Source organism: Dasypus novemcinctus, chromosome 13 (assembly GCF_030445035.2).
Source record: "Dasypus novemcinctus isolate mDasNov1 chromosome 13, mDasNov1.1.hap2, whole genome shotgun sequence".
Classification (NCBI taxonomy): domain Eukaryota; kingdom Metazoa; phylum Chordata; class Mammalia; order Cingulata; family Dasypodidae; genus Dasypus; species Dasypus novemcinctus.
The window spans coordinates 81,062,115-81,084,368 of NC_080685.1; the positions used below are offsets into that span (position 1 = coordinate 81,062,115).

The 22,254-nt window shown below is 35.0% G+C and overlaps 1 protein-coding gene across 2 annotated transcripts in view; it reads left to right on the forward strand.

Annotated features, from left to right (window-relative positions):
* Positions 1-22,254, forward strand: part of LOC101430062 (complement factor H) — a 99,600-nt gene that overhangs the window by 27,736 nt on the left and 49,610 nt on the right. For both annotated transcript variants that reach the window (XM_071207629.1, XM_058274908.2), the window contains exons 8-11: positions 2,045-2,227; positions 2,700-2,909; positions 3,413-3,586; positions 4,199-4,375. In XM_071207629.1, the coding sequence (XP_071063730.1) occupies positions 2,045-2,227; positions 2,700-2,909; positions 3,413-3,586; positions 4,199-4,375 (744 nt within the window). The remainder of the gene's footprint in view (positions 1-2,044; positions 2,228-2,699; positions 2,910-3,412; positions 3,587-4,198; positions 4,376-22,254) is intronic.

The following is a 22,254-nucleotide window of genomic DNA, read 5'->3' on the forward strand; positions in this document are numbered from 1 at the left end:
ATTAATTGTATCCTTTACATTAGTTAGCTCTATAACAAACCACCTGGAAATTTGGTGAATTTAAATTAACATCTGGGTGCTAGGTATGGTTATTAGTGTTGGAGTCTCAGAGTTTCTAATTCCTTTCAGTAGATGTGTATTTATCTACACCTATCCTATAGCTATACCTATACCTATGCCTACATGCATACCTGTACTTATACCTATTCCTATGCTTGTAACTATTATCTTTCTATATCTTTCATCTATCCATAAGCATCTATCAATTTTCTATCACTCTACCATCTAATCTATCATCTATTTATAATCTATCATCTATTTATTTCTCTGCCTATCTATGTTTATCTTCAAAACCTTGAGCCATGTTGACACCTCCATTTCCAGCTGAATAACAGAGGTTCAATCTAATCTCCCAACTATTTGTATTTGTAATATTCTTCTCCAACTGTGGGAAACCTCGCCTTACAAGCCTCAATATTTTTAACAACTTGTACAAGCCTAGAATATGCACAGATTAGTTTGGCACCAATAGAAAGTAAACCTACTATATGCAGTTCAACATGTGTATAGTTATTTCCTTATGTAAACAAGTAATATTTATATGTAGTGATATGCATACATTCTTCTGCATTTCTGTCCAGTAGATTTGTAACTTTAGCATTTATGTTTAGGAAGACCATCCAGCTCATATTAATTTTTGAGTATGACATAAAGTAGGTTGGTATATACTTTTTCTATATTGATAGCCAGTTCTAGCAATATTTATAGAAATCATTCAAATGAAATCAATCTACTTTTGTACTTTTGGTTTATTTTTGGACTCTTTAGTCAGTCTGACTATTTGTCTATCTTTATGTATAAATCACATTGCTTTAATAAATATAACTTTATAGTAAGAAGTGAATTCTGGTATATATCCTGTGTGTTTTTCAATTTTAAGATTGTTTTAGTTATTCTGGTGTTTGTCTTCCATGGCGATATTTGATATAGAAGAAAAAAATTCATGAGAACATCCTGTAAAATATGCCCCAAACTTTAAAACCAAAATTGAGATGAAAATTTTTTTATTGAAAAATATGAAATACTCCTATTGAATTAGGCATAGACAGAAAAACATGATGATATAATAAAAATCAATGTGGAGTATTCAGTGAAATATCTTCCTGAATTAAGGACAAAGTATCAGACAAGATTTCCAAGGTACACTTGTATAAAACTTCAAGTAAAGGTAAACTTATAGTACAACAAGAGAAGTCAAAATCAGAGTGTGATAGAAAGGTTCAAATGTAGACATCAAGAGACCTCTGTCAGGCTAAAAGGACATGTTTCATATTCAGATTATGAGCCCGGTAGCTCAGTTTCGGGGAAGCTCGGAAAAAAGATTACAGAGGAGTCTTTTATACCCTAGTGATCATGTAACTAAAGCCAGGCTGTGTAATCTGTTTAAAATGAGTGCATCCCATCATTCTACATATGTACCTAACAGTGTAGTAAAGCTAGGAAAGGGTACCTCCAGAGGAGTTCAGAACTTTAAATATCACACTACAAATTACTAGTGAGTGTATCTAGTACTTTTCTTGGTAAAGGATCAGTACCAGATTAATTATTCACGAAATCTCATTCTTCCCATTGGGAGAACATCTGGTGAAGATTTTAGTCCAATCCCAATATATTCAAAGATGGATATCTATAAGAATGCTCCAATAACAGTTTTTACTTAGTGCCTGGTATTAAGAATGTGTAGTTTGGTTAAAGCATCCTGATGGCTAGAAATAATAAAAATGTTTTTACATAACTTGTACAAGATTGATCACAGAAAGAATAAAATGAAGAAACCACAAGGGAGAACATGAGACTATAACCACCAGTTGATAATCTTAAAATGTTATACAACAGTAAGGTATTACATATATCAATATAGAGCATAACAATTATTTGATCATTTAAGATATACTGTTAAACTGAATTTTTTAGTTATTATATTACCCTTTTAATATTTTTAACTTTTGATTTTTTAATCAAGCCATAATTTTAACATTCTTAGCAAAAAATACACAGTTGTGCCCACCTCCTCCACAAATTCCTAATACTGAAGATATGACAACCACAGTAAATTACCAGAATGGAGAAAAAGTGTCTGTTCTCTGTCAAGAAAATTATCTAATTCAGGAAGGAGAAGAAATTGTGTGCAAAGATGGAAGATGGCAGTCAATACCACGTTGTGTTGGTCAGTAGTTCATAACTTGCTTTAAAACGTTTTTTGAAAATGAGTTTCATATGCTTCTGGTCTTTGGTTAAATGAAGATGAAGACATTTCTTTATATCTAATACACCTAATCTTGAGACAGTAAATTTTAAATTTTCAGTGCCTAAATAAATTACCTTTCTTTCACTTCTACTGGTAAATGTCTTAGGGCCAAAAAAAATTGGAATAGTATTTAAGTACCAGATAAAAATTACATTTATGCATTGTTCAATCCTCATGATGAACAGGACTAAGATGAAGGGAGATATTAAACAAGATGACAGTAGCTAGATATTATGGAAATATACATCTTTCCATTTTTCAAATATTTGTTCAGTTTTATATGATATTTGTTTATATTATCTCTGTTTTAAACCTCTAATAATACTTGATTTTATTTTTCAATTTAAACATTATATTGTGATTGACCCTTTGATATCTGTATCTTGTCTAGAAAAACTTCCGTGTTCTCAACCACCTCTTATAGAACATGGACACATTCAATCATCCAGATTTTCAGAAGGAAGTGAAGAAACGGCCAACCTTAGGCATTACAGCCATGGCACTAAATTAAAATATACTTGTGATGATGGTTTCAGGATATCTGAAGAAGATGGGGTAAAATGCCACTTGGGAAAATGGAATCCTCTACCTCAGTGTATAGGTGAGGGCAGAATGCAACACTGATATTCTATTTTCAGTGTAATTCATTAAAAATAAGGAATTGTCATCAAAGGCAAGAGGCAGCATCATTTATGTATGTATTGTATTAAATGTACATATATTTATATATCAGTATAGAAATCATTATATATCTACTATTAAAAGCAATTTTCAAATATGTCTTTTTGTTTCCTTGCAATATGATAGTACTTCTCTTGATTCTTTAATCTTCACTTTGTTTCCTTTTAACACCCATGGCTAGTTAGAGAAGCAGTAGTCATTTCTTTCATTAATTTATTGATATTTCAGTGTAAGTTTCTGCTCAGATTGTGACAGAGTGACAGACAACAGAATGGTGGTTTTAGGGGGTCATTTTGCTCTGTGATGTGACAGTCGTCCCTGTCTTATCATTTCTTTTCAATAGAGCTACTAAATATGACAACCACTACTTAAAATTGCATTTTAGAATTAGTGATATGGATTTATTCTTTCAATATTTTTCAGGGATTCCTTGTAAACAGCCACCCATGATTTCTTATGGTGCTCCTTCTTCAAGGTTAGACATTTACCAACATGGAGAAGAAGTTAGATATGACTGTGATGAAGGTTTTGGGATTGATGGACCTGCTTCTATAACATGTTTAGGAGGAAAATGGCCAAATCCACCAACGTGCAAAAGTACAGTGTGTTTAATTTTATTTTGTAGATGATAGATATCTTCTATTCAATGCATTAATGGCTAAAGTACAAAACTAAGTAATTTTAGAATTTTGGATTTTACAAGGTATCTCTGGAAAGTACTGGCTTCTGGCAGAGAATTATAGCCTTAGTAATAAGAAAAGTTGACGACATGGGCCAAATTATTTCTTCTTTACATACTCTTGTGTGCAGTTTCATAATCCTCTGCTATACATTCTCAAATTGCTCATCTCTTTTCAGGAAGGAGAGTAGGCCTCTCCTCATTAATCTCAATATTCACTCTACTGTTATTTTACTATGTCGTATAAATATGTAATTTTCCAAAATAATCAAAGTAACTTTATGTAGCTTAGATTTAGACTAAAGCAAAAACAGAAGGAAATAGAAACTTAATATTGATGGCTAGTATGAGGAAGGAAAAATTTAAATGCAATGCTTTTTGTGTTGCATACTCCTGTGGTTTTGTTTAAAACATTTAAAAAATAGAACATATATAAAATCTAAAATTGTCCCTCTATGTTTATTATTATTATTGATTTTGAGCAAAACCATGTTTGTTGTATTTACATTTATCTTTTATATCATTTTAAGGAGAATGTTATTTCTATTTTGTGGAAAATGGACATTCTCCAAACAGAGAAAACAGATATTTAGAAGGTCAATCTGTAAATGTTGTGTGCAATCCTCGATACAGTCTTCCAAATGATGAGAGCAAAATTACATGTACAAAGCGTGACTGGTCTCCTCCTCCCAGATGCATCCGTGTCAGTAAGTAAACTGGCTTGAGATCTCAAGATGTTTATGATTTTATGAGACATATGAATTTACTTAGCAACATCCATATATTAACTTCTTAACATCTTGCCAATAGAACATATTTAGTTTCATCCATGTGTGGGTGTATACACAAATTTCTTGATAAATATAGGAAAATAAGTTCTCCTACAAATAGGGTTGAGTTAAGAGCACAGTAAAAGAAATTTGAAAACAATTTGTTGGTTAAGTCATGGGAAATATTTATGTTGAAATCACTGAATCAGTTGACTCACAAGGATTATAAATTGTAAAGAGAAAATAAATCGAATGTTCACTAAAAATGCCATTTGTATATTTAGGTAGCACTTTGACATTTTTTTTTCAGTAACATTGTGAATCTCTGTGTTTCTTAAAGATGTATAACTAGGAATGGATTTTCTGAAACATTGTGTATGATCTAATTTACAAGGAGATTTCCCTAATGGATGTCCCAATCTACAATCATATCAATAGTTCACTGTTGCTTTTCATCTTGTTAATGATTGGTGATGTCATCTTTAGTATTTAAACTTTCAATTGTAAAACGTCATTGCATTATACTTTCAATTTGAATTCCTTTTTATTGATTAGTCTAAGGAGATACTCATATGATTATTTTAATTACATTTTTAATCTATAGAACACACATTGATGGTTTTCTTAATTTATATTTTGAATGTTTTTGTATTAATTTATTGAAATTCTTTGTATTTTGTGAATATTAATTTTCTTTCCATTATATCTATTGTATTTTCTCCATTTCCATGGCTTGTGTTTTTCTTTTCTTTAGGTTATCCTTAGTGAACATAATTCTTTGTTTCCTTACAACCAAAGTTATCAACCTATATTCATGATCAATATTTGTTATGTCTTCTTCAAAGACAGAGAGATTGTGCTCTATTTTATTTTAAGAATTTTTAATCTTTTGCCTTTCTTATTACATGTTTAATCCATTTGGAGTTGATTTTTATGCATGGGAACTATGTGTGGTTTAAAAACATGGAAAATGCAGCATTTCCACAGTTATTTGTAATCGTACCTGTCTCACAAAGCATATATAATGGCTATGAATCTGAGTTCTCCATTCTGTGCCATAATAAATCTTTTTCTTGATCAGTCTCTGATATTTTTCTTGGACCTTTGATCTTATGTATCTTAAATCAGATCAGAAAATTCCTTCACAAATTCTGTGTAGATTTTTATTGGAATTACCTTATTTCTCCAGATCAATTTATGGAGAGTAGATATCTTTATTATACTGAATCTTCCTATTACTGAATATGATATATTTTGAAGTTATTCAGGTCTGTTTGAATGTCTGCCAATTGTCTTGTATTATTCATTTATGCTTGTGAGAAGATTTTAGCTATAGTAAATTACATTTTTTGTAGATCATGTTTATTATTTATTTTAGCTTTAAGAATATTGTTCTATCTTAGCTGATTTGAAATTTTAAAGAATTAATATAATTAATGTTGCTTAAAATTTGGAATGAGCATTCACATGATAGTCTTTGACTTACCTGAATGCTAGTTTTACTTATTTATCTTAATTCTTTGGTTTTCTGTCAATGTGGAATTTTTTTATATGGCCTGATGAAACTTTATTATTTTCTCACATTTTTCATACCTTTTTCACTTTTCATTTCCTATTCAGTTAGATTGGTTGGCATTTGTTTTTTAGTAACCCCATCACTTAAGTATTTTTGTTGCAATTATATTTTAATGAATCATTTTTAAATCAACTTTATTGAGGTATCATTACATACAATAAAACTCACACATATAGTTTGCCTGCAATGCCTTTAGAGAAACGCATATACCCATATAACCACAACTTAAATCAGTTAGAGGTAATTTTAATCTCTTCCAAAAGTCATTTTGTGCCCATTTCCACTCAGCTACCTCCCATAAAACTGCACCACAAGCTTCTAATGATATATATAGGTTCTCTACTCCATTGGTAAAATTCTTATCATGTATGAGTTTTACCATTGGGTATGCAAAATTTTTAAGTGCAGGATATTGAAAGTTAGATTCCACATAGGCAAAGTACATTTCCCATTTATAAATTCCTACAGGTGAGGGAAATTGTGCATCTTCTATGAGTTAATTCTCTATGTTTCTGATGCCAAGATCCCCAGTCTTTTTGTTTTTAGGCTACCTCCCATTCCATCTGGTGGGTCATATATCTCTGCTCCTTCTGGGTCAGTAAAAATGCCCTTTCCTAACTCTTTTCCCATCATGCCAATGAATTATCTGTTTCCTTTTTAAAAATGTATGCTTCTAAACCTGTATTAGCTCTTTAGGATCTTTACCATCTTTTCCATTATTCATAAATGAATCTCCTTCCTAAAATACTAATAATCATCAATAACACAGTTTCCCCAATATGTATCTCCTTATTAATGGTCAATTTGGCTTATACTCAGATTCTGGCCTGTGCTAACTTTGCCCAGGTGTTTTTGGAGTTTTGTGGACAATATTCAATAATCTACAAAACATGATATTATCAGTGACGACTTATAGTATGAATATAGTTAGAGTATATGTTACAGAAACAAGACTGTGTACTTCCCCAGGGGGGTTTCTTTTAGGTGGTAGTTACTCTAAAATTACTTTGGCCGAAGATCTCCCCAGAGTTACCCTTGCTGACCTTTGAGGCTATCGATCATAGATGTCTAAGCCCACCACAATGCCCCAGTATGACTATGGATATAGTTTAGCAAGTGTTCTTTTCCTTGAATGTTGCCCTTCATCCACAAATAAATGGTCTAGGGCAGGGTCAGGCAGTAAATAAATTTTTACGTAAAAGGCAAAATAGCAAATATATGTAGCTTTGTGTTTCATCAACTTTCTGTTGTAAATACTCAACTCTGATGTTGTATCAAGAAAACTGTCAGAGACATTACGTAAATGAATGAGTGCGACTGTGTTCCAATAACAGTTTATTTAACCAACCAGGAGGTAAGCTATATATTTTCCTCAGGCAGTGAATTGCCAGTCCTTGTTCTAGTGGCTTTGAATTAAATATGAATATGTCAAGTTAAGCATGCCATGGATAATTTGTCTAGAGTATCTGACATATAATCATCTAGGATATCGTTATACAGTGTCTCAGCTTCTGTTTTTGAACAACATACTTTCTGTGCATATTAGGGTTAACAGTTCCTACAAATTACCTCCCAACAGTTCTGTTATAAAAATAACTTGAAAAATTGGAATTAAAGGAGCAAAGCAATGAGTTATCTTCTAAGAGTTTATTCATAAGATGTTATTAGCGCTATTGTATTGCATCTGCTAGATGATTAGAGACTGAATGCTCTTTACATATCTCAAAACACATCCTGTACCTTCAGCTTCAAAGAAAGAACAGGATATGCAGACAAGTGGCTTCATCTTTATGGGGATTTGCAAATACACCAGAAAGATAATATTATTTTGGTTTCCACTTTCCTCAAGGTAGCAAGGCAATGGTAAATTTTTAATTTTTACTTTAAGCAATAATTGGCTTGCTTTGGGTCAACAATCTTTCTCTTCTTTTTCATTTAGCATTCACATTCACCAAGATCCATTACCCACCCAACAAACCAAGGGTAGAACACTCAGGCTCAGCAGGAGGATTGACCCATAGAAATAGCAGCAATACCGCTGTGGCCAATGTTCCCCCCTTGGTTCATTTTCAGTAATATAGAATAGGGGGAATAAAGAGAGTTTATAAGACTCACTCATCCACAGTGTAAAAAAGAGGTAGAAACTGTTAATTCAAAGTTAGGGTCTGAGAAGAAATATCTATCCATAATGCCTACAGGAATTTGGTCATGAATGTTTAGATATATTATTTATGGTGTCAACTTGACAATTGTTCCTTCCTCTATATTTGAAAATGTGATCCAGTGTCCAGGTCTACAGAATCCATAAGAGTAAGAGAAAAAATTTCAGAAGTAGCAAAGAATTTTATTTAATTTCCTGTATTATATTCCACGCGTTTTCCTTATCTTCTACACAATATCTTAACAATTTTTCTGATCGTGATCCATGTTTAAATTCGTGCATGTTAAATTATAGCCCATATCCATTATTCCAACAGTCTTTTGTCACCACACCCTACTCAATTCATGAAGTATGCATTCATTTGTTCATTCCAATTTTCAGTCAATCTACTACTCTGTGGCTATTAAGGTATAAGTTTATTATATCAAATATAATGTTCCTTCTGAGCCCATAGTCACACTATACATACAGTAAAATAGACTCCTTGATCAGAAGATATAGAATCAGGAGAACCAAACTGAAGTATTTTCTGATGTAAACCTCAAGTACTGTTGGAGACATGCTTCTTATTGAGTTAAAAAATTAAGACATGTAGGTATGTATATATTCTGGTCAAGATCCATGTCATCTACCTGGAATTGTGGGTAAGATGCTAAGAAAATCCACCCAACAGTTGGTCCATAGTTGCTTTCAGGGTCTGTTAACTCCATTGCATATTTCTTTTTTCCTGGTAGGTTTTTTAAGAGAGGCTTATAAACAGCGGCTGATATGATATGAAATTGCTACATAAACCAATTAAGCAATCAAATACTGTGCCTCTTGCTTGGATTTTGGAGCTCACAGAATCAGCCACGTATGTTTGCCTTAGCTTTCACTTCAATTTGTATTGAGCCTGGGGATCACCCAGACATGAAAGCTTCTGGTCTTTTCAGGACATTTCATATCATGCTTACTGGTCTGGACATGTACCTGACTTTCTAAATTCCCACTATATGAGGCATTTTTGAATGCACTAATTCCAAAAAATCTCCTTCCCTAGGCTTTTATCCCCGGCTTTCACATTTTACTGTCAGTCCTCAAATATAATCCATTACTCCATGTAGCTGCAGGTTCCTCATTTCCTTATAGGGATGGCCTCTTGGAGATGCCATTTTCAACACCATCATCTATTCCTTCTTGATTGAGTTTTGAGACATTTAAGGAATGTGTCAATTTAACTAGAATGTGTTCACATAACAATGGTCATATAATAGTCAATATTATCTTTTTAATATCTGTAAAAACTGAGTAATGTCATCCCTTTCATTGCTGATATTGTTCTCTCTTCATTTTACTGATCAGTCTTTATAAAAGCTTACAATATTATTGACAGTCTAAAGAACCAGCATTTGGTTTCATGGATTTTCTTTTTTTTTTTTTTTTTGCTTTTCTACTTCATTATCTTCTGTTTTAATGCTTATTGTTCCTTTTCTTTTTCTTACATTAGGTTTAGTTTCTTGTACTTTTTCTATTGCTTAAAGTAGAATATGAATTCATTAATGTGAAACATTTGTGTTTTTTGTAATATAGGAATTTAGTGATTAAGGAATTTCCCCCAAAGTACTGTTAGTGGCATCCTACAAACTTTGATATGTGGTATTTTATTTTTATTCTGATAAATATACTTTTTTTCTTTATTTTTAATGTAAGTTTAGATACGTAAATGTTACATTGAAAATATAGGATATACTCATATGCCCCACTCCCTCTCCCTCACTTTCCTGCATTAACAATATCTTTCATTAGTGTGGTACATTTGTTACAGTTGATGAACATATACTAAAGCATTGCTACTAACCATGCTCTATAGTTTACATTATGGTTTACACTTTGCACCACGCAATTTTATAGGTTTTGATGAAATGTGTAATTGCTTGCATTATCACCCAGAACAAATTTAACAACCCCAAAATGCCCCACGTAATACCAATTCTTCCCTCTCCCTCTCCTTGGAACCTCTGGTGTATAGGGCCTTTATACAATGTTGCAAGTTTTTCCATTACTAGAATAATAATAAGACTATTTTAATCCATAGTTGCATTCCCCCCTTATGTCTGCTCATTCTTCAATCTTAAGGATTTTGGGATGGTGATTCCCACACTGCTTTCAAATGAAGGGAGGCTTAGATCTCATGGGGCAGATGGATGGAACTGTCTTGCCTGCAGCTATTTATACTCTCTGTTTTGGGGGATGGGGGAAGTCATTGTCATCCTCTTTTTACTTGTATTGGGTTAGTCCGATGAACTGAAGAGTAGGTGTTAGCTGCAAGTCCACTGAGCTTCAGGGTTCAACTGGCATGTGAACAGCCAGAAGGTTTAAGTCTCTGGGACATATATTTAATGGATATAATGCTAACTATAGTTTCAATTGAAAGGGGCAGACGAACCATGTGTAGGAAAATTATATGGGAGTCTAACTCTGATGCATTGAGGAATACAGCCATTTGGTATTGTTTAGGAATTCCAAAAATTGATGTTGAATTGTGTTTGTAAACTGGTCTGTTCCTCTGGGCATATTACATTGTATTAGATTCAGAGTTTTCACTTTTATTTTATTAAATCAAGATTAGAACTTTTATTTCACCACATCATTAGGTAGCTCAGTTTGAGTCCTCAGCCCCTTAATAGGGATAAAACAGACGAGTGTCATACAGAAGTAGACACACAGAGAAGCAGATATGAGAGGAATAAGAGAAGACTCCATTAGATATGGCAGAGTCCCCAGGAAGAGAGATGAGCCTGTTAGTCTACACCTGATTTTGTGGAGAACACAGAGCACTATTCCCAGATAGAGACAAGCCCTGAAAAGAAAGAAGAACCTTAGACCAGCCTACAGATGAGATTAGAAGAAGCTGGGACCATGGAGGCTTAAGAGGAAAGAGGAGGAGTGAACCCTCGCAGACATCACCCACCATCTTGCTTCAACATGTGGCAACAGGTTTGGGTGAGGCAGTAACCTTGAGTTGTACTCTTAAGGGCTTTGTGACTGTAACCTTCTACTCCAAATAAATACCCTTATTAAAGCTAACAGAGTTCTGGTACTTTGCATCAGCACCCCTTTGGACTAATACAGGGAAAGAGGTTGTCAAATATTCCAAGGTAAGGCCCACCAATGGGTTCCAATTTTCTGGGGCTTTCTGTCCTGCCTATAGTGTCGAGATGTCTCTAGAGCCCTCAGGAGCACCTCTGCTTGGGGCACTGTTTACCGTGGCAGACAGTGAGATCCTCCTGAAGCATGCATAAATGTAAACTCTGGAATGAGTGAGTTCCTGACTCACTTTGAAATCTCTTATCCATGAAAACTCATGTTATTGAATATTTCCTACTTTTGGCCTGTCTTCTTCCGAATGCATTGCTAGTTAGCACTTGGTAATAATCCCTCTGTGCCACAGAGTCTCATTCCTGGTAGTCATATCCTATGCCTAGGGGACAGTAGTGAATTTATATGCTGAGTTTGGCTTAGAACATTTGAACAACAAGGATGATTTCAGGAGATAACTCTTAGGCAATATATATTACAAGGCTTAATTTCAATTTCACAGGAACAAGGTTCATAAGTATAAGCATCAATGTCAAGGGCCTCGCATAGTGGTCTGTCCTCCTTCACTAGGCACTGCCCTTGTACTTTAGAGATTCTTGCCATTCTGTGAGAGAATGTACCAGGAAACCCCAGGATGGGAATTCAGTATTCTGTGGGTTATTCTGAGGGGTCTCCACCCATCAAGGCAACACCTCATATGCCACACATTCATATTCCAGAGACATGGCCCAGGTGCACTCCTCCCTACACATTCCCCCACATCCAATACCCTGCACCAGTGTTCCTCTATTGCCGCAGCTGCGATCTTTCTGCAATTCAAAACATCCCCCAATAGAAAACCAAAATATAATAAGTAAAGATAAAAAATGAAACAATTTTTTTGCATTCTGCTTTTTATCTCCATATGATCTGTTATCTTTTATGGACATTTACAATTTATTCTGTATGTTCTCCCAGTGTCTTATTTTGTTTTTCACTTTATGTTCCAAGAAGCTTCAGGATACAGAAAAGTCACAAAGAAAATACAAGGAATTCCCATATACCACCCCCACACATATTCCCCTACCTGTAACATCCTACCTGAGTATGGTCCATTTGTTATAACTGATGAAATAATTTTGGAGCATTGCTACTAAACATGGCCATAGATTTACATTATTGTTTACATTTTGCACCACATACTTTTATAGGTTCTGACAAAATGTATAATTGCCTGAATCCGTCATTGCAAGATTGTGTAGAACAATCCCAATGCCCCTAAATGCTCTATGTTCCACCCATTCTTCCCTCCTCCTCCTCTCGGAACCTATGGCAAAATTGAACCTCTTTAATTTTTGAAGAATTAGGTTCATAGTTACAAGCATTAATATCGAGGGCTTGACACACTGGTCTGTTTTCTTTTATTATGTACTGTCTACGTACTCGAGAGGTTCTTGCCCCTCTGTTTGAAAATGTAGCAGGATGCCCCAGGATGGGAGTTTAATATTTTATTTTTTATTCATGGGTCTCCACCCACTGAGATAACGCCCTATGACAAGATTAACACATTCATATTCCGTAGAATATGAATAGGCTCTATAAAGGCTTACAATTTAACTATCTAAAAGAGCCAGGCTTTTTCCATGAGTTTTCTCTAATTGTTTCTCTTTTCTACTTTACTATTTTCCACTCTAATCCATATTGCTTACTTCTTTGTCTTACTTTGGGTTTAATTTCCTCTATTTTATCTAATGCGTAAAGTAGAATCTGAAGTTATTACTGTGAAACATTTATTCTTTTTGTAATATGGATGTTTAGCATGAGAAATTCCTTTCAAAGTACTGTCAGTGGCATCCCACAAATTTTGTTATGTGGTATATTTATATTCTTTCTGATCAAGATAGTTTTAAAATCCCATTAACTTTTTCCCTTGGCCTTATTTAGAAATGTCTTATTTTCTAAATATGTGTGGCTTTTTCAGAGATATATATGCTATTGATATTTAATTTAATTCCATTTTGGTCAGAGATCATATGTTTTATATCATGAATCATTTTACTTTATTGAGACTTGTTTTAAGTTCCAGAATATGGTGTATTTTGGTAAATGTTTCAAATTCATTTAAAATAATATTTGTTCTTCATTTGTTTATAGATGGAATGTTCTATAAATAAGAACTCCATCAACTTGGCAGATCATGTTATTCAAGCATAGTATATTTTACTGATATTCTGCTTATTTATTCCACCAATTATTCAAAAAGATTGATTTCATTCTTATGCTCTAAGTGTAGATTTTTCAAATTCTACCTTCAGTTCATTGGTTTTGGCTTTAAATACTTTAAAGATGTTTGACAAGTGCATGAATATTTAGAATATTTAAATGTCCTGGCTGAACTGATTTCTTTATTATTACAAAAGGCCTTGTCTTATCTTGTTTATATTCCTTGCCCTTAAGTCTACTTTGCCTTACATTCAATGTTTATTTCCCATCCTTTCACTTTTGATTAATTTGTGCCTTTATATTTAAAATGCATTTCTTTTTCATTCAGTCTGAATATTTCTACCTTTTAGTTGTGGTGATAAAATCATTTGTGCTTACTGTGATTATTCTATGGTAATGTTTAAGTCTTTCATCTTGCTATTTTTTTTGTACTTTTCTCAACTACTTTTGGTCTTCTCTTCCTCATTTTCTTTTTTTTTTATTTTATTTTAGAAATCTGAAAATTGGCAAACACTCTATACTCTCTAAGCAGTAATTTTCATTTCTTTCTTCCCCTTCTCTCCTGGTAATTTCTAATATACTTTCTATGTTTATGGATTTGCTAACTCTAGATGTTTCATATCAGTGAAATCATGCAGCATTTGCCCTTCTGTGCCTTGCTTATCTCATTCAGCATAATGCTTTTAAGGTTCCTCCATATTGCATGATGTTTTAGAATTTCACTCCTCCTTATGGACAGAAAATATTCCACTGTTTGTATTTAATGCATTTTGCTTATCCATCCATTTGCCAGTGGTCATTTGGACAGCTTCCTCCTTTGGGTTATTGGACAATGCAGCTATGAACATCGCAGTACAGTTACCTGTTTGAGTCTCCATTTTCATTTCTTTGAGTATAAATCTGGGAGTAAATTACAGGTCATATGCTAATTCTTTCTTTACCCTTTTGAGTTACCACTGTACTGATTTCATAGTGGTTTCACCATTATGCATTCCCAGAAAGAATGTGTGAGGTTTCCAATTTCTAGGCATCCATTCCAACTCTTGTTATTTACGGGTTTTGTTTTTTTTAATAACAATCACCTTTGTGGGTTTGATTAGCATTTCCTTAATGGCTAATGATAATGAACATCTTTGACTATGCTTATTGATCATATATTCTCCTCAGAAAAATGTCTGTTGAAGTCTTTTTCCCCATTTTTCAATTCTTTGGTCTTTGTTGTTGTTGAGTTATAGGAGTTTTTCCACATATTCTGGAGATTAACCCTATCACATAAATGATTTCCAACTATTTCCTTCTGTTCTATAGTTTGCCTTTTCACTTTATGTGATGTTCTTTCATGAACAAAAGTTTTAAATTTTTGTTTATCTCTTTTTTCTTTCCTTATCTAAGTTTTGGCCTTATATTTAGAAATCCACTGCTGTATCAAAGTTTTGCATATTTACTCCTGTTACCTTTCTTGAGTATTATAGTTTAAACTCATATATTAAGGTTTTTGACACATTTTGGCTTAAATTTTATATATGCAGTTCATTCTTTTGCAAGTAGATGTTTAGTCTTTTTACCATCATTTGTTGCAGAGAAATTCTTCTCTCCTCAGTGAACTTGACACCCTTGTCAAAATTGTTTGACGTGAGAAAACAAAAATCAATTGACTGCAGATATCAGCATTCACAGGCAAACCTCACTTTATTGCATTCACTATTGTGCTTTGTAGATGTTGCGTCGATTGCACATTAAAAGTTTGTGGCAACCAGTGTTAAACAAGTTTATTATTGTTATTTTTTTCCTTTTTTTAAATTTTTAAAAGATTATTTTTTTAAAATATTTGTTTTTTAATTTTTTAAAAAAGATATGTAGATTACATAAATGTTACATAAAAAACATTATGGATTCCGATATGCCCTGCTCCCAATCACTCCTACATTTTCCCACCTTAATAACACCTTTCTTTAGTGTGGTACATTAGTTAAAATTGATGAACACATTTGGGAGCAATGACACTAAGCGTTAATTACAGTTTACATTGTAGTTTATACTCTCCTGCACCATATTGTAAGTTATGACCAGATATATAATGGCTTGTATCTGTCATTGCAATGTCATTCACAATAATTCCCAATCCCGAAAATGTCCCCATATTACACCTGTTTTCTCCTCCTTCTCCCCTCAAAACTTCCAGTGGCCACTGCCTCCACATTATTGATAAATCTTCCGTTGCTAGAATCATAATAAGTCTTTACTAGAATACCAGCAAGTCTACTCTAGTCCATCATTCATTCCCCAGTCCTGAGGATTCTCAGATGGTGATGTTCACCCCACCTCTAAATGAGATGGGGCTTAGATATCATGGGGCAGATGGATGGGACTATTGTGCTTTCAGTTGCAGACTCTCTCTGTTCCTTGGGATGGTTATTGTCCATCACCATCTCCTTGTTAGTGTCGTGGGTGAGTCCAATGAACTGGAGAGTAGCTGTTGCAACTCTATTGCAATTCAGGACCCAGCTGGCACATGAACAGCCCAAATATTTAAGTCTTTTGTACATACACCTGTCAACTCTAGCACTAAAAATAGGTTCAAATAGAAAGGGCAGAAGAACCATGTGTAGGGAAACTGCAACTGAGTCCAACTCTGTCATGCTGTGGAAAATAAATTCCCAAGTAAGGCACCAGTGCCTGAGTTGTCTGCCCTTGATGTCTGCACTAGTTAAGACAATATTTACTTTGGCCCTCAATGAGATCCTGCTCTGATGTACATAAGCGTAAACTCTGAAATGACCTCCCAAACACTTTGAAGTTTCTTAGCCATATATCTCATTTGTCTTTACCCTTTTCCCCTTTGGTCAATGCTTTTTCCATATACATTGCTAACTGATGCTTGGTAGTAATTCCTTGGTGACAGGGAGGCTCATCCCTGGGAGTCACGTCCCATACTGGAGGGAAAGTAATGCATTTATATGCTGTATCCTTTGTATCCATCATTGCAAGATCATGTAGAACACTTTCACTGCCCCCAAAATGTCCTACGTACTATCTATTCTATTCCTCCCTCCTGCTCCCCTTGGGACCCATGGCAACCACCAAGCTTCACTTCTTGATGAAAAAGATTCATACTTACTTGCAACAGCATTGAGGGCTTTTCAAACTGTCCTGTCCTCCCCTATTGGGCACTGCCTATGCCCTCAAGAAACTCCCACTCCAGGCCTCCCCAGGGTGGGAGTCCAACACCTTCCCACTCATTATATGGGTCTACTCTCACTGATACAATGTACTAGGACAAGGTGAACAATCACACATTCCCTAGAAGCCTGCCCCAGGTGCACCCTGTACAGGATGTTCCCCACATCCATAACCCTAATCGAGTAACCCTTCCCTGCCATATTGCCTAAAGAACATTCCCAATGTTGTAGTTTCAACCACATACCCACAAATCTCCAGTGTTCACCTGGTCTGTCCTTCAACCATCCTCCCAGTTCCATGGACAGCCCACCTCACCCTTCCCACACTAACCCCTTCAAAACCAGCACCACCCAACCCAACAGTATCACTGCACCACTGTCATGCCTATCCACTGCACAACCACACACTTCCATCTTATCAGAGATTTTTCCCATAATGCTCACAACATTATTCTCTGTTTAAGTCTCCTGTAAATTTATCTTCCAGACTCTACCTCTGTGACTGTGCTCAATTTGCTTAATTCATATCAGTGAGGTGATGTAATATGCATCCTTCAGTGCCTGACATGCTTCACTCAACATAAGCTTTTCAGTATTCATCCATTTTATCCCATTTGTTAATACTGCATTTCTTCTTACAGCTGAAAAATATGCCATTATATGTATATACCACAATTTGTTTTTCCGTTCATCTTTTGCTGGACTTTTGGGTTGTTTCCAACTTTTGGCAGTAGTGAATAATGTCACTATGAACATTGTTGTACATATATCTGTTTGTGTCCTTGCTTTCAATTCTTCTGGGTATGTACACAGCAGTGGGATGGCTGGATCATATGGCAATTCTATATTTAGTTTTGTGAGGTACTGCTAGACTGTCTGCAACATTCTACATTCTCAACAGCAGTGGATAAGTGTTCCCATTCTTCCACATCCTCTCCAACACTTATAGTTCTGTTTTTCAATAGCTGACAGTCTAATGGGTATAGTTTTGATTTGCATTTCCCTAATAGCTAGTGATGTTGAGAATCTTTTCATGTGCTTTTTACTCATTCATATTTCTTCTTTGGAGAAGTGTCAATTCAAATCACTTGCCCATTTTTTAGATGGGTTGTTTGTCTTTTTATTTTTGAAGTGTAGGATTTCATCACCAATGCTGGATAGTAGGCCCCTATCAGATATATGGTTACAAATATTTTCTCCCATTGAATGGGTCGCCCTTTCACTTTCTTTACAAACTCCTTTGAGGTGCAATTTTTTTTTTTAATTTGAAGAGGTTCCATTTATCTATTTTTTTCTTTCATTGTTCATGCTTTGGATGTAAAGTTCATGAAACCATTTCCTAAATACTAGATCCTATAGATGCTTCCCTCCATTTTCTTCCAAGATCTTGATGGCTTGGTTCTTATATTTAGATCTTTGTTCCATCATGAGTTAGTTTTTCTATAAGGTGTGAGATGGTATTCCTCTCTCATTGTTTTGGATACGGGTATCAAGTTTCCAAGCACCATTTGTTGAGAAGGCCATTCTCTCCCACTTGAATGGGCTTGGTGGCCTTGTTGAATATCCTTAGGACCAGGGAAAAGGAAAGAGATAAGAAGAGAAAAAGATTAATAGTAGTAGTAGTAGTAGTAATAAAAGGTAGAAGAGGAGCTATACAAAACCTAGGAAAATGGATGATTAACATGAGTAAAATATCTTAAGAAGTACAGAGAAATAAGATCAATAAAGTAGAATAGAAAAAAGAAATGATAAACAAAATAGAGAAAATTAATGAATTCAAAGGGTAGAGTGATGAGAAAAGAGGAAAAGAAAAAAGATAAGCAACAGAAAAGAAAAAGTAAAAAATTAAGGATAAAACAGAAAAAAGAGAGAGAGAAAAAAAAATTTTAAATGAACATTCAAACAAAAAGAGGTGGGATTAATAAAAAAACAACAGAAAACAGAAGATGGAAAAATGAAGCAATGAAAGAACTTAGGTAGAAAAAATTGGTAAAAGGGAAAAAAAGAAAGGGGAAACACAACAAACAGGACACAAAATAGCAGCAGCAACAACAACAACAAAATACAACTAGGGGAAAACAGCCTTTCCTTTAGGCCCCTATGAAGCTTCTCAGGTTACTGGTGTTTATCAATAAATCACCCTGAAGCCTGCCCTCTGCAGGTGATTTGCCAGGTTTTAGTAATTAAAGTATTTAAAATTAAAATAAAATAAAGGAACCTTAAAAAAAAAAAAGATCCAAGAAAACCTAAAACAAAAAGAATGTCTCTATGTTCACTGTCATATAGTATAAGTGGGATGCCTGATAAGCAGGAGGACCACACTCTTGATCAACCCAGCAATTAAACCAGGGACCTTGTATATACAAGGCAGGAATTCCTCCACAGAGCTAAATTATCTCCTTAGGTTAATGCATCTTCAGACAACTATCTTCTCCCTTTCCCCCGGGCATTTAGACTTTTATACCTTCCTAGAGACCTGCTGATTAGGTACCTGTACTGGTAGCCTCCTCTCTAATCTAATTACTTTCTTTCCCTTGGCTGGTAGCTGGGTATGACAGCCTGCCTGAGTGGTTTGTTCCATCCCCTCTCCTTCTTGGGTGGGGGTCACTTCTGAATTTCAAGTGGGGCTATGCTGGCCAAACTCACCACAAAGAAATCATTTTCCAGACTCTGCCAGCCCTCTCTTCCCCTCAGGGAATATCCCCTTTCAGTCCCTTGGCAGCAGCAAGCCAGAGGCACCACAGCTACTTGCCATGAGGGTGGGGTATATGTGCATTTCCAGCCACAGGGGTGAGCAACTGTTTTCTTCTCTACTTTCCAGTACTCTCCTATAACACTCAGAGCACATTCCTGTTCTATATGTATCCAAAGCACCTCCTTTAGATAGGTACCTGCCTAAAAATAAGTCTACTTTATTGCATTTTTCATTCCCTGGTCTTGAGGATTTCATAAACTCTATACCCAAAGCATGAGCAGTGGAAGAAAAAATAGAAAATGGGACCTCCTCAAAATTAAAATTTGCCCTTCAAAGAAGTTTGTCAAGAAAGTGAAAAAGAAGCCTGCTCAATGGGCGAAAATATTTGGGAACCATTTATCCAATAGGGGCCTAATGCCCAGCATATATTAAAAAAAAATCCTACTGGAAAATAAAAAAACAATGCATTTAAAAAATGGGCAAGTGATTGGAATAGATACTTCTCCAAAGAAGAAATGGCTAAAAGGCACATGAAAAGATGTTCAACATCACTGGCTGTTAGAAATATGCAAATCAAAACTACAATGAGGTATCATCTTATAACCATTAGACTGGTGGCTATTGAAAAACAGAAGACTACCAGTGTTGGAGAGGATGTGGAGAAAAGGAAACACTTATCCACTGCTGGTGGGAATGTAGAATGGTGGAGTCATTGTGAACAACAGTTTAGCAGTTCCTCACAAAGCTATCTATAGAACTGCCATGATTCAGTAATCCCGCTGCTGGGTATATATCAAGAAGAACTGAAAGCAAGGACACAAAAAAAATATATGCACACCAATGTTCATGGTGGCATTATTCACTATTGCCAGAAGTTGGAAACAACTCAAATGTCCATCAACAGATGAATGGATAAGTAAATTGTGGTATAGATATACTATGGAATATTACTCACCTGTAAGAAGGAATGCAGTATTAACACATAGAATAACATGGATGAATCTTTTTTTTTCTTTTCAATCTTTATTTTTTCTATTTTTATTTTTTTTTTGGTTTCTTTTTTTTTAATTTTTTTAAATTGATTTTGTAAAAATATTACATTACAAAAAAATATATGAGGACCCCTTCAACCCCACCACCCCCACCCCACCACTCCCCCCCCCCCCCCCCCAGCAACACTCATTCCCATCATCATGACACATCCATTGCATTTGGTAAGTACGTCTCTGGGCACCTCTGCTCCTCATGGTCAATGGTCCACATCATGGCCCATACTCTCCCCCATTCCATCCAGTGGGCCCTGTGAGGATTTATAATGTCTGGTGATTGCCCCTGAAGCACCATCCAGGGCAGCTCCAAGTCCCTAAGACACCTCCACATATCATCTCTTCCTGCCATTCCCCATACCCATTAGCCACCATGTCCACTTTTCCCACTCCAATGCCACCTTTTCTCTGTGGACATTGGATTGGTTGTGTCCATTGCACCTTACATGGATGAATCTTGAAGACCTTATCTTGAGTGAAGTAAATCAGGCACTGAAGGACAAATATTACATGACCTCAATAATATGGATTAAGCAAATTGTGCAAACTTACAGAGCTAGAATCTAGAAGATAGGTTTATAGGAGACAGAAAAGGAGTTGAAGTTTGTGAGCCAATGCCCATGTGGGCAAAATCTGTGCTAAGGTTGAAGGTTGTAGTTGTGCAGTGGGTGGGCATGACAGTGGTAGAGTGATGCTATTGGGTTTAGCAGTGCTGGTCTACGAAGGAGGTAGGGTGGTGGGTTTGGGCTGGACTATCTGTGGAACTAGGGGGAGGGAACAGGTAAACTTGGGGATTGCAGATCTGTGGTTAAAATTACAATTGACAAATATGATAGGGGGTTTTATGGTATAGGATGTTGGATGTGGGGGGCACACAGGACAGGGCACACTTAGGATAGGCTTCTATGGAATATGTAAGTGTTCATTTTGCCTTAGTATGTTATATCAATGGGTGGAGACCCACACAACAAACAACACAATATTAAATTCCTGTCTTGGGGAGTCCTACTATATTCTCAACTAGAGGAACAAGAATCCCTCAAGAACATAGGCAGTGCCTTATAAAAGAAACAGACCAATATGTCAAGCTCTCAATATTATTGCAAGTAACTATGAATCTTATTCTTCAAAAAGTGAATCTTAGTGGTTACCATAGGTCCTGTGTGGAAGAATAGAATAGAAGAAACATAGGGCATTTTTAGAGCATTAGAATTGTCCTGCATGATTTTGCAACAATTTATCAAAATTTATAAATGTGTGCTATCCAAAATATGAATCATAATGTAAAGTATTATTGCCATTTTAAAATTACAGAAGTTCAGATTATGTTAAGCATTTTTAGGAATAAAGTATTTATTAATTAAGATATGTATATTGTTTCTTTAGACATAATGCTTTTGTACATTTAATAGACATATAAAGATAAACTTTAAGCTCATTGGGAAACCAAAAATTTTGTGTGGCTCACTTAATTGTGATATTTGCTTTATTGTAGTGGGCTGGAATGAAACCTCCAATATCTCTGAGTTTTGTCTTTATTTTTGAGCTATTGTTATTATAAATGGAATTCTTTGCTTAATATCTTTTTTTGGATTGTTCGTTGTTGGTATATCTAAACACCACTGACATTTGTAAGTTGGTCTTATATCTTGCCACTTACCAAATTCATCTAAAAGCTATAGTAGCCTTTGTGTAGATTATTAGGGATTTCCTATTTATAGTATCATGTCATCTTTGAAAATGGGTGTTTTCTTTCTTAATCACTCTGTCTTGAACATCCAGTAAAATGCTGAAAAGCAGTGGTGAAAGCAGGCATCCTTGTCTTGTTCCTGCTCTTAGTGGAAAAGTCATTCTTTTACCTTTGAGTATGGTATTATCT